General features: G+C 32.8%; 1 protein-coding gene across 1 annotated transcript; it reads left to right on the top strand.

The window, feature by feature from the left end:
- The first annotated feature begins 2,357 nt into the window (after positions 1–2,357).
- On the top strand, positions 2,358–7,023 carry LOC125186304 (GCN5-related N-acetyltransferase 6, chloroplastic). The gene is made up of 9 exons (XM_048082654.2): positions 2,358–2,678; positions 3,787–4,009; positions 4,149–4,201; positions 4,281–4,317; positions 4,663–4,734; positions 5,363–5,467; positions 5,638–5,794; positions 5,895–5,971; positions 6,666–7,023. Exons 1-9 carry the CDS (start codon positions 2,566–2,568, stop codon positions 6,729–6,731), a joined length of 903 nt encoding a protein of 300 aa, XP_047938611.1. The 5' UTR covers positions 2,358–2,565; the 3' UTR covers positions 6,732–7,023.
- The last annotated feature ends 6,954 nt before the right edge of the window (positions 7,024–13,977 follow it).

Below are 13,977 nucleotides of genomic sequence, written 5' to 3' on the forward strand. Positions count from 1 at the left end.
TTTAAAAATAAGTTGGTGGAAATTTTACGTTAATATTAATAGTCAAGATTCAATTTTTATAAAAAACAAATTAGGTATAAACTGTAACATCCGATGTACCATACACCAAGTATCACATAATCTCTCATCTTTTATTATTCATGTATTACTCAAATATATTAGAAAAATCATGCAAAATGGTAGAGCCCATGTAGGGCAGGGTCACAGCAAGTAAATCACTTACGTGGATTGAATATTAACATATCATCTTCATTCATATTCATATATGTTTGACTTCTGAACCTTTCATTTTAGCGCATATCTTTCACGTTTCATATGAAGGAACTTAGCAACACTCGAACAATGGCTCAAGGGACACTAGCACAAGGCTCGGTGGCTATCGAGCCATCGTGTGCAAGGCCGTCGAGCTATCGTTTAAGGCCGTCGAGCCATAGTACAAGGCCATCGAGCCATCGCGTGCAAGGCCGTTGAGCCATCGTGCAAGGCCGTCGAGCCATAGTGCAAGGCCATCGAGCCATCGTGTGCAAGGCTATCGAGCTATCATGTACAGGGCCGCCGAGCTAGTGTGCAAGTCACCGTGCCATAGTGCAAGGCCACCGAGCCATAGTGCAAGGCCACATGCCATATGAAAGGCCATCGTGCCATTGTGCCATATGAAAGGCCATCGTGTCATCGTGTAAGACCATCGTGCCATTGTGTCATAAGTCATCGTGTCATCGTGTCAGGCCATAGTGCCATCGTGCCAACAACACACCAATAGACTTGCATATTCTACACCTATCAAAAGCACAAATTTTGGGATTAATTTATCAACCTAATCGCTTACACTAAACATGTTTGCAACGTATAGTTCACAGTCAGTTGAACACATGTTCCATGGACTAATTTTCAAAGATATTAAATTCCTACGGAAGCGCGAGGATAAAAGATCAACTATATAAACTTACCTAATCTGTTGTCAGATTATCCTCTGAACAATTCAAATTCAACAACACATCAATTGATTATTCAATCCAAGTCTATGTTAAAGAGACGATAAACAAAGATTAAACATTTATAACGATAGAGGTCTCTAAAGTGATAGAATCTAACATTAAACACATCAACAATGTCAAACGTGAATTCAAAGGTGTAGAAACATTCAAACAAGCCTAAATCACAACTTGGAGCAACATTGAGAGTTTAGCCTAAACACATGGTAAAAATCACAATGAAAACCATAGGAAGCATGCTCTCGTTGAGTGGAATTGAGATTTGGAGACGGATCGTCGGAATGTTGGCCGGAATTTCTTCCTTCTCTTCTTCCTCTTCTCTTTATCTCTTTTCCTCTCTCTTTTTCCGTCCAAAATCTGTCTGAACAATCCTCCCAAAACTGCCTCCAAACTATTTGAAAACTGAATTCGGCAGTTACTGCGTGTTCGTACCCAGTTTACCAAATTGGTTATTTTGCCCTACTTTTTCGAATGACTTTGTTCTCAATCCAAGCTTCATTCTAAGTCCCGTGTTTACTATCCATTCTGTTTCCTTTACCATAAAACATACTTTTGCAAGCATCAAATCATATAAATCATGTAAAGCTATGGGAATAAATATGCAATTTGATTCACATCAATAATTCATGTTCAAGTTTGTAGCATTTCCAGTTTAGTCGAAGTTTTAAACATATTTCTAAACTTTGCTTGATGGAGTATACAACAGCAGAGAAATGATATGCTACATACCTTATGTGAGCACCACTCTCATTTGACACATGTTTAACGTTGTTCGTTTCGATTTATATATTTAGTTTGATTCTAATACATGAAAAAATGTTATTGAAGTTTTTAATTTTACAAAGTTCATAAAAAGCAAAGCTCGATTTAGTCGTTTATTAATTTATTTGAAATTATAGAGAAAACGAGCAAATCGAGCTTTGATTTTTTTGAATTTTGAGAAATTAAAAACTTCAATAATATTTATAAATGTATTAGAATCAAACTAAATATATAAATCGAAACGAACAACGTTAAATGTGCATCAAATGAGAGTAGTGCTCATATAATGAGCTCATATAATGAGCTCACATAAGATATGTAGCATTTCATTCCTCTACAACAGCATAGATTATTTATGAAAAATGAATTATGTAAACTCTATTTACAAATAAAAACCTAGTAGTAGGAGTATATAATAATAATAATAATAATAATAATAATAATAATAATAATAATAATAATAATAATAATAATAATAATAATAATAACTTGCGTAGAGTCGCATAGGCTATAGTAATGCGACTTTAGCACAGAAACGGCGGCCATTTTGTTGGTTGCTTTGACGCAAAGTCGTTGAATTTTATCTGTGGACCCATTTTGGGTACAGCAAATCCGGCTGCCCAGCCTTCAATTCTTACCATTTCTGGGATTCTTTCTCTACACTACTTCCAAATTTTGCTCTGATTCAAATCCTCCTCCAAATTCCCATTTCATTTATCTAATTGTTGCAATTGAATATTTGATGGATATGATGCGTTTCAGATAACCCAAAAGAAAAAAAAAAGTCTTCTTTTTTCCTTTATCTCACAACATGATGGAGCTGAACGGAAATTTCCTGCCGCAATTCAGAGTCCGTCCCACCCGTTTCGGATTGCTTCCCTCAATCAAACACCAGCCTCTGCTTGTTGTCGCAATATTTACTGGGTAATTTTTTTCAATTTTCTATGTGGAGGGAAAATCCACTCATTCCTCATTCTTGTTGAATTTGTTGTGATTGGTTTTAGACTTCTATGTGATTGTTGAACCATACATATATTTTTGTTTTGATTAGTTTGGGAGAATTGTTAAGTGCAAAACTTCTTTATGATAATAAGGAAAAGAAACTGATATTGGAAGAGTTAAGTGAAAAACTGATTTTGGAAAAGTTAAGTGAAAAAACTGATATTGGAAACTAGTGTTTTTTTTCTTAAATTGTTTCATGAATCTTTAATGCTTTTCATTTGGACATAAGCACCTGTCTTTTGCTGGACATTTGCTGACTCAGGCTTAGTTGGTGGTTTGCATAATGTATCATTATTGGAATTAAGTGCATATTTCTACTGCTTTGAATCATTTGGATAAAAAATATTCGGGAGCCACGCCTGAGTGAAAGAATGATGGGTTTTAACCGTTTTGTTATGGTAGCATTTAGAAGAAAGGCAGGGGATCTTTGAATAACCTTAAACATTTGAGGAATTTAATAATTGTTGATTGTTAAGTTCATGTACTTACGGGATCCTAACTATAGTTATGATTTGAAGTCCATCAATGAAATGTTCATGGTAAAGCCGCCTGGAAAATCTGAGGATTGGCCCCTTAGTTGGGTTGAGATGTGAAGGAATAATGCTTCTTTCTAGTTGCATCAATAAATGAAATGTTTGTCCTAGCATATTTTACAAGAAATGACATGTGAATCCTTTTTTCTGTCTGTGTGTTGGTTGTTAGTAATAATGGCACTGTTGTTTCCCAGTTCTTCAAAAGCAATCCCCTCACTGCTGCTGAAGATAAACAAATGGCTGCTACCATTTGCAAGTGGAAACTAAGTTCGTGTTGAATGCGTTACTCATATGAATGTTGTGTTTCTTCGGAAGCCAATTTAGATTACTCATGGTTGAACTGTTGAAGTTAACTGATCTTTGATTGCAAACAGTCGAAATGAAAATTTGAATATAAAATTTAGTTGGTTTAAAATTGTTTGGTAAATACATTTACTTGTGCCTTTTGGGTCATCGTTAATCTGGCTCTTTTCCCTGAGTACATAAAAACATTTCAGGGAACCTCTTCCTGCTCGGCACTATCGGTGGAAGAATCTCGAAGTTCACTGTAATAAAGAAAAAAGCACACAGAATTTGGCTCTTCCTAAGAATGAGATATCAAAGCTACATGAGCTCTCCTTTGATCGACCACAGCTTACTGACCACGAATGTACAGGGGCCCGAAGGCGAGAATTTGGCCATTTTGTTGCTCGTGATGCTATACTGGATGAAGAATATTGGGTTGGTTTTGCTCTCTCTTTTTCATTCTAATAAATACATATAAATACAATTCATAATGCATTATATGTCCCATGTGGTTCATTTCTTTTTCTAAAAGCACTTCAGAATTCTTGTCTCCATGTCTGACTAATAATCGCAGACAGCAGCATGGCTCCGAGCAGAAGCCCATTGGGAATCCTTTTCTTATATGAGGTCAATAATCTCTAGTTTAAGCTATGTTGGAGGCTTCACTGTGCTAATAACTGATGTAGATAATTATGTGATGTTTCAGGCATGTTGATAGTTACAAAAGAAAGTATGCTGAGGAGGTGAGTCCAGTGAATTCACTTGAGTGTTTATCATACCAGCGTCTACTTTTCACTTTTCAGAATGGCTAGCTGTCCCTATAGCCGTTATATTGATAACCGACTAAGTAAAGTAGTATTCCTGAGTTTGTTTATAAGAACTTATTGAATATCAATGGACGCCGTGCAATAAGTCTGCTTAGACATCAACCTTCCCCTATAAACCGTTAATATTCTCTTTATGGTGATTTGTACTGGATAAACTCGATAGCTTCTAATCGCAATTTAACTTTATGACGTCTTCATGAGCCTTGTTCTACTACTTCCTTTTTTGTGAGGAATTTATACTATATTTTCTAAACTTGGCAGGAATTTTATGCTTTGAAGCGAAGATGTCATGGACAAGAGGGGAAGTCATTGAACTGCTTCTGTTTTGTTGCAGTAAGTCATCTGAATCATTGCATGAGTTTTTTTAATAATTGTGCTAGTTTATTTCTTTTTAGTTCACAGTGTTGCAAAGGGAAATATACTCCCTTAATTAGGTAGGGATGGCACCGGAAAAAACCCAGGAAGCGGCAAAGGACACCCTAGTGTCTTGGAAGTGCCTATGTAGAATTAGGCAGAGATTTTTAACAACACTATTAGATCTTGTGATGCACTTGTGTCAGTTTTAGATAATTTTTTGGATATATTTTTCCCAGAATCTCATTCATTCTCTTTATGTTTTAATATTTAGAAAAAGAATAAAATCATTACCTTCTGTTAGTTTTGATTAGGCTCAGCAATCATTCATTCTATGACCTATTTGATGATATTTATTCCAAAGTTCTGCATTATGTGTAAATAATTATTGAAAAAGAAGTACTTGAATATGTTTGCAAAAGATTGTCGGTGCAACAAAAAATCTCATAGAATTATGGATACTATAACCATGTTTAATGAAGTGTAATCTATAATTGTGTATATGCATGCTCCAAATATTATCAGAGTTGGAGTATTTCTTGACTGCAGTTACCTTGGAAATTCTTAAATTCTTTATTTTTTTCCTTTTTTTTCTTGACATTTGTAGATTAAGAAAGAAGATAAAAATGTCAGAAGAACAGTCCTGAACAGTATCGTGGGAACATTGGATCTAAGCATCAAGCAATTCAGGCAAGGGGAAACACATCTCGGGGTACAATCTTTCATCTGTCAAACTGATGCACTTTTTTATACTCAACAGAGCAATTTTGATCTGTGTAATTTAGTTTTCGAAAGTGGAAATGAATGATAAATATTTCAGTATTTGCAAGATTGCTTTATAAGAAGGCCATTCCTCAGACACGATTTATTTTTTCTCTGCAGAAAACAAAGAAACTTTCTGCTGTTCTGGCTGGCCAAGAGGCTTTAGAAACCTGTAAATATGCTTACATCGCTAATGTTTGTGTGGCAAAGTTTGCTCGCCGCCGGGGCATTGCTTCGAACATGTTATACTTGGCTGCCGATGTAGCCACAACGGCAGGTTTTGTATTGTCAATTTGAATAATCATTGTTCTCTATTGTTTACTTTTACACAGCATATCCCATTTGCCCGTCTAACTTTGTCCTGGTTTATGAAACAGGGATGAAGCAGCTTTTTGTTCACGTGAATGCAGATAACAATTCTGCCCAGGATCTGTACAAAAAGATTGGTTTTGAAGTGAGTTCCTACTCTCCCAATGCACTAAATTTGTACTCCCTCTGTCCCAAAAAGATTGTCCCAATTCATTTTTTGCACTTGTTTTGCAAAAATAATAATAAATAGGTAAAATTGAAAGAGAGTAAAATAAGAGAAAGAATAATGTAGGTAAGACTATTCTCTACATTATTCTCTCTTTTACTTTACTCTATCTCTAATTTAACTATTTATTATTATTTTTGCAAAACGGGTGTGAACGAAAATGGGACAATCTTTCTGGGACGGAGGGAGTAATTTTTTAAAAATTATTATTTTGTTAGCTATGAAATGAATACTTTCTTTTTAGTTATACCTTCCCTTGCCCACAAGAATTTTAAAGTTTAACACCACTGCTAATCTTTTATCGCCTTTCCTAACCCTAGACATAATGCTGTCTCGACCTTTCTCATTGATAAACTTGTCTTCTCTTCACTGGCCTACTAGTATTAAACAAGACTTTGTAGAGGTCCACATCTCTGTAAAGTGATGTTTAAGAACAATCGTTGGTTTTTTCGCTACTATTGAAGTAATTTATTCCAATGGTTGTAATTTAGGTAATTTTTTGTCGCCTCATCAAGCGCCTTTGCATTTGTGGTGCAATAGTGTTATATCATTCAATCGGCGTAGTTGGAGAATTATAATTTGCACCTTAGTTTTGAATATCTCTGCCCCGCAGGTGGTTGAGGAGGCTTCTTCTTCAACTTCGGACGATGATAAGATACTGATGTCCATGGAACTGTGATCTGGTGATGTGCTGATGCTGATGCTGCCTCATATTGTACAGTGCCTCTATATTCATTAAGTCAAGTACTTGTTGGTTTTCTGTGTGTCTACTTTTTAATACTACTCCATGATTAGGTATATATATACATAGAAGGTTTAGCACAAGTTAGCAAACTGTAATTACAATTGTATCTGTACATGAATTAGATAGTTCAATTAGGCTACATGCATGTTTCTTTGCATTCCTGTGTAATAACAATCGATTGGTCTCACCCATGTAAAATATGTAAACTTTATTTAGTCTGATTTCAGTTCTGTGTGTCTATTGACAGAAGGGGCAAATGCCCTCACTCAAATTTCTCATATACATACATAAAATTTGTTATACAGCAAAATTATTTCAATTTACTCATTAATTGCTCCTTCGAAAATACTTATAAATTGCAAAATATGAATTCCTGGCTGCGTCCATGCTTGCAGAAGTAAAAACTTTGATTGTCAATCGTGAAAGGTTCCATTTGTTAGTCTGAAAATTTCTTTGCCTTGCGAGATTAACAATATTGGTGTAATATAGCACTTGACGAATCTAATAGGGCAACAAATTCTTTATTGTTACTTACTAAAAGAAGAGATCTCAATGATAGTTGTTTAATATTGAGTTTACAGTATTAAATACGCACTATTTTGACTTATCGATCGGTGTGATTTTTTTGCAATCCGATAAACTTAATATCATGGGTGGTTTTACAATATTAATTACGCACTATTTTGACTTATCGATCGGTGTGATTGTTTTGCAATCCGATAAACTTAATATCATGGGTGGTAGTAGTTAATGTCTTGTACTACTAAATTGTGCCCTAGACAAGTTTGGGTTGATAATATGCACTAAAGGTGTTCATATCTGTGGGAATTTATTTCATTAAATAATGTTTGAACTAAACCACTCTTGGTATTGACGTTATATAATCATAGTCGGTAACTGACTTCAAACATGAGAAATAATTTAACTAAAAGAGGATGCCCAAATTACTCATCATATCAATATGGGATTGGAAGGACTTCCAATATTATTTTTAATAGTGATCCAAAATACTGGAGTAATATTTTGTGATCTTGAATTAAATGTGAGCTCAATTTAATAAGTTAAGAGTCCAGCACAGGTCAGACCCAATCCAACCTCTATGTATTCATGTGGAAATCCATCACAATTCTATATAAAGGAGATTTGACATGAGACAAAAGATTTGAGAATTAAACCTTAGCCTCCAAGATGCAATTTTCGAAAATACACTCTGGGGATTATGAAATTTCCATCTCTATCGTAAAGAGAATTATGTCTCTTTTCTAGATCTAGTTTTATAAGTTTTTTCCACACAATAGTTAAACTTTGATATCTGGAATAAATTAGAAGAACTACGTTAGAGTATGAAGAATCTGTCATGTGGAGAAGTCACAAGTCACCTTTTATTCTTTGTCTCGTTAACTAACGGTAATTAATTCTAAAACGTAGAATTCATGCAATCTGTAAATTCAAGCGCGGATTATGGTTAATCCAATAACCACCCAAATAGATTCAATCATGCGAATTTATTACTTTCACAAATCTTCTACTGCAAACCAATCACGGTGTCGAGTGGCTTGTTGCTCGGTGTACATATTTTTATATCTAGCATTCGAGAAGGAGTTTCTTGATATCTTTTATCATTTAAATAATCTTCTAAATATTCCAAGAAACCAAATACTTGGAAAGATATACTACATCCGTCCCTCTATAGCTGAGTCGTATTCTTTTTTGGGTGTCCTACTGTAGCTGAGTCATTTTCTTTTTCAGGCAAAAGGTATTTTACTCTCTCTTCATCTCTTTACATTTTTCCATTCTACTTTTATTCTCATTTTACTTAACTTATTTAAAACAATTTTTTTCTTAAATCACGTGCCGAAAATAAATGTCTCTACTATAAAGGGACGGAGAGAGTATAAAAATAAGTACAGACTCCTATTAATCAAGCATTCAAACACACTGAACAGATGCCACTTGACACTATTTATTTATCATAAAATTAATCATCCAATCCACTAGAGATGTGTACTTGATAATATTACTATTATAGATCTTATGGTCTAAATTCTTTTGTAGTTTTAAGTTGATGGAAGCTACTTTTACTGCAATAAGGGTATAATCATCACCAAATTTGCTATAAGATTTAAAAACAATCATATTGTTAAAGCACACAATTATTAAACACAAATATGTACACAAATATGCTTAAGGAATGGATCATGTATTATCTAAAAATTATTGCTCCAGAATTCTCCTTTCAGTTTCAAATATTTTTTGCTTATGTTGGATTGTTTCAATTGTCGGTATCATTTATTTCTCTATTATTTTATTTGATTGAATGTGAGGATTTGATGTAAGGTTAATTTGTTTAATTTGAACTGAAATTTTAATGTATAGTATAATTATTAAAGTAAGGGAGAGAAATAAATGGTGTTGTATGTTGTTTAACTATTCCAAAATTGAAAAGTTCATAATATTTTTCAAGAATTGACTAATAAAAAAGTAGTTTATACTTTTCAAGTAAAATTCCAAATACTATATGTATGTTATCTTGAACATTCTAAAGACAATTCGATGAGGGGATTATAGCCCCGACAATTTAGTTACTATTTACTTTGTTTTATATATTTATTTTATTTAAATTTATTAAAAATTGGTGTACATGTAAGCTTTTAATTACATTTTTTATTAAAAAACAAAGTTTAATTTATTGTTTTTTAACTTCTAATAAATGAATAAAAACGACAAATCCAGCTTTGATTTATGCAAATTGTAAATAGAAACATGCGATAATATGTTAAAATAAGTTACTATTAACTTAGACAATAGTAATGGAGTACTATATTTTTGGTTTGGTTCCAATTATTTTCCTATTAAAACAGCCGGATTTCGATACCCAATTGGCGAATTGAGAGATTTTTTTCCCGAGTAACTATTATTAGCTCAACCAAAAAAAGGTATCAATTCTTTCAATCAAAGGGAAAAAGGAACAAAAATTATCTGTTGATTCTGGAGAAATTCTGAAGTAGAAGAAGCAAACTGTTTATTGGGAACAGGAAACAACAAGTTTGAGCAGACTATCTTTTCATTTGACATATATTTTGGCTCTTCTTCAAAACACTCAAATCTCTCTCACTAAAATCCATGCATGCATTTAAACCAATGAAACCGTCGTCAATTGCAATTTTATTTAAGCCAATTTCAAAACAATAAACACGCTTAATTAGCTTATCTTAATTCTAATAACATTGTTTCTTATAATTAAAAATAAAATGAATTTGGTGCATTAATGTATCCTCATCTCTTAGTTAGTTGGGTGTCATCATTGCTCTTAGGCTTATTGCTTATTAAGCACCTCATTCATTTCATTCCATCACTTCTTCACTCTCACATTCGATTCAGCATCAAATTCTCTGTTAGTATAGCAACTTCTCCTTTGTTTACTTCTAAGCAAATCACATTTTATTATAACTAATTCAATTTTTTTTTACTTAAATTCCTTTTCAGGTGATTTAATTTGTTGAAACATGTTGATAGTCAAGCTCAAGATCCCGGCTGTGATTCGGTTCGAGTGCTCCACCTGCGCCCGGTCTTTCAGCAGCCCGAAGGCTCTAGGAGGGCACACGAGGATCCACACGGAGAAGAAAAACAAGAGGAATCACGAATCCATGGAGCTCCAAGGTGAGAAAACCGGTGAGAAAACCCTCATTCCTTGCCCGGTTTGCCACAAACCCTTCCCCACCCACAAGTCGTTGCACGGCCACATGAGGAAGCATCCCGACCGTGGCTGGAGGGGAATGAGGCCCCCTCCACCCCCAGAGGGCTCTCCTCAGCCACTTGACCACAAGGGAATCTCTCCTCCTCGTGACCTCATATCTGTTGCCAAGGGTAAATCGGTCATGAGTGAGGATCCCTTGTCGGTCAATGGCAAGAGGGGTGATTTTCATCACAAAATCCCAATCGCCGAATCACAAAATTCCTTTTCTTGTGAGATATGTGTCAAGTCCAACCATGGCGATGAATTTGGACCATCCTGCAATATAGAACAATTTGAAGGGTTTGCTGGGATTTCTGGCCAGGCCAGAGATGAGGTGTGGAAAGGTAACCAGCCTAAAAAACCAGTCTTTGATTTTGACCTCAATGAGCTTCCAAAATGGGATTTCTAGTGGGATTTGTTTAAAAAAAAATATTTCAAGGCAGCATCCAAATTAAGGAAATGGGACTGATTTTTAATTTTACTTCTATAGTGTAATTCAGAGAAGTTGTTCAAATCTTTGGCTGGTCAAATTGAGGTTCATCTCAATTTGATGGGGAAAAGATGAGATATTATTAGGGTTTATTGGTTCTTGCTGTCTTATTTAATGATTTTTGGCTTATTTTATATGCTTTTACAGTTTAATTGTTTCTTCCCTCTTTCTGACTTTCAGTATATTTAGTAGCAACCGCGTTTTTCATCATTGCCAAAAAATATAACGATCTAACAAATATAAATAATGCATATATATGTTCATATGATTTTATTTGGGATTAAATGTTTTATACTATTGGCTGAGCTGAATTAACATTCTTTCAAAAATAAAATGAACTCAATGATCAACGAAGCATTTTATGCCCTAATGCGGTGCAGGTGAGAGATCAATTCGAAATGATCTTCATATGTTCTTATTTGAGGACATATATATGTATAATGAAATTATATATATAACCTAAATACAATACCCATCTTGTAAGCTGCAACAATGAGAACATTCAAACTTTAAGAGAAAAACGATTATTCTAAAAAAAAATTAGTGGCAAGGTTTTAATTTTGTTAAGGAATCTAATTAATAATCCTGTACATATTACGTTAATATGGACTTTCCTGAATATATAAAATCCAATATAGCATTCAATAAAATCACCTTGATATGATTAACAGCCATGTTAATTGAGTTATATTACTATTTTGGAAAATTCTATGTTAATTAAGTTATTATATTTTTGGCAAAAATAATCATTTCTCTAGCTTATTTTATTCTCTCTTACTTTATTCATCTTGGACTTAACACATTATTTTTAATCTTCATGCCAAAAAAAATTGTATCAATTAACAAATAACTATGTGAGAGAGTACTTGGTAAGCTTATACTCTAGTACGATATTATAATCTCATATTATCATATACACTTTCCAAAATTTGTTTGATGATTGAGTCAATAATAACTAATTAAATTTCACTTTTTGAAAGTAGTTGGATGAATAGTAATAGTAGTTGATATTAATTTTATTTATAAAACGCATTTTGATGATTAAACTAATACTTCTTCCCTTTGTCCGCAAATAGGAGTCTCATTTTTTTATTTTTGTCTGTCTGTGAATAGAAGTCCCGGTTCATTATCACTATAAATGGTAAAGAGACTCCACAATCTACCAATTCATTCCCCTCACAGTATTATTTCAAACTAATATATACAAGTGAGACTCATATTCCACTAACTTTCTTCTACTCACTTTTCTTAACATTTTTTCAAACTCGTATCAAAATTAAATGGGACTCTTATTCATGGATGGAGGGTAATATGTAGTACTACTAGATAGTACTACTAATACATACTAGGAGTACTAGTACTACCTAAGGAATTTGGATGCTAATTGATTCCTCTTTCTAGAGAGAAAATACTAGTACTACATAATTTATGTGAACCGAATATTGCTCTCGTTAATTAGTCCACATTAGTTATATTTGTTTTATTTTATATATTAGTTTGTACTAGTACACTACTATTTAATACCTTAAACATTTTTATTAACATCATTAATTAATTTAAAAATTAAATAAAACCAAAGGTCAATTTATTCCTTTATTGATATATTTGAAAGTATAAAGAAACATACAAATTGAGCTATTGTTTTTGTGCAATACATAAAAATAATTACATTAGTATAATTTTGGCATATTAAAATAAAAATATAGTATATAAAAAGAAAACAAATAATGCTAATTAGTAATTAGGTGTAAACCAGAATGATGCTACAGATAATGCTCATACATAAAGTTTATCACAAATGACTACTATATATGCCTCGTATAATTCTTAAAAATGGAACATTGTTTTTTAAAGAAATTGATAAAATATTTGAGTGAAATAGATATATATATTGTATACTTGTATATATACAATTGTCATATTAAATGAAACATTGTATACAACAAAAAGAAAGAAAAAATACACTTTTTAAGGTTACCAAGTACACTAATTTGTGTATCTAATTATAACATTAATGATTTATAAAATGTCCTTATTATTGGTGTGTCAACTAAAATAAGCAAAATATTAAGATAATTTATCCTCAACTTATGAATGCTTTTTTTTATGTCCTAAATTATAGTACTATTAGTTATTTTTAAATATTTTCAAACACTAGCAATTGTGTCTCCATTTTTTTTATCTTTAAAAGATACATAAATTTTTGTAGTGATAGGATCATAGTAATTAACAGGTTGGATTTTTTACCAATCTAGCGTTACAAGCTCAAAATTTATGGGACCATATTTATGTTTTAGTGAGATGCGAAGATACAAAGCATTCGGTTAACCTAATAATTACTGTACATTTCATATTGTTACTCATTAATTGTTTCTCCTCGTTGTAATTTTTCTATACAAATTAATTGATGATCTTCCTTCCCCTTTAAAGTAGACAGTTCTTTTGAAGTGTATTGATAAACAGAAAAGAAAAAATGTAAACATTTCTTTCTCCTTTTCCGAATGGACAAATGTGCTGCCCTTTTACATTTTAAAAGATGAGATTTGGTATAATCCTATGTCATCATTATCTGCTTTGAATAGTTAGATTTTCACGATACATATTCAGCTTTTGTAGTTTAACATTAAATCTAAATTAAAATTTAAAAAAAAACATATAATTCCATCATTATATAATCTAATCGAGGGAAAATGGATTTTTAACAAATAAGTGTAGGCGCCTTTACTCCCCATTATATTTGTGGGTGTGCGGAATATATCAATTTTTTGGTATCCTTGAGTAAAATTTCAACGTGTGCACCTTTACTTAACTTTCAACGAGTAAAATTTTTGGTATCCTTGAGTTCACTCTAGTCTGCATATATGTCTAGGTACATAACTAAGTTCAATATATTTCAAAATCGAATAAATAAGAGAAGACATATATAATCATTACATAAAGTTAATTGGGACGAT

This window comes from Salvia hispanica, chromosome 5 (assembly GCF_029641045.1).
Source record: "Salvia hispanica isolate PSC_SH4W2 chromosome 5, Shi_PSC_v1, whole genome shotgun sequence".
Classification (NCBI taxonomy): domain Eukaryota; kingdom Viridiplantae; phylum Streptophyta; class Magnoliopsida; order Lamiales; family Lamiaceae; genus Salvia; species Salvia hispanica.

Coding starts and splice junctions, on each gene's coding strand:
- LOC125186304 (XM_048082654.2), top strand. CDS start 2,566: ATGATGGAGCTGAACGGAAATTTCCTGCCGCAATTCAGAGTCCGTCCC. Junction 4,202..4,280: donor GAATCCTTTTCTTATATGAG/GTCAATAATCTC, acceptor GTGATGTTTCAG/GCATGTTGATAGTTACAAAA. Junction 5,972..6,665: donor ACAAAAAGATTGGTTTTGAA/GTGAGTTCCTAC, acceptor TCTGCCCCGCAG/GTGGTTGAGGAGGCTTCTTC.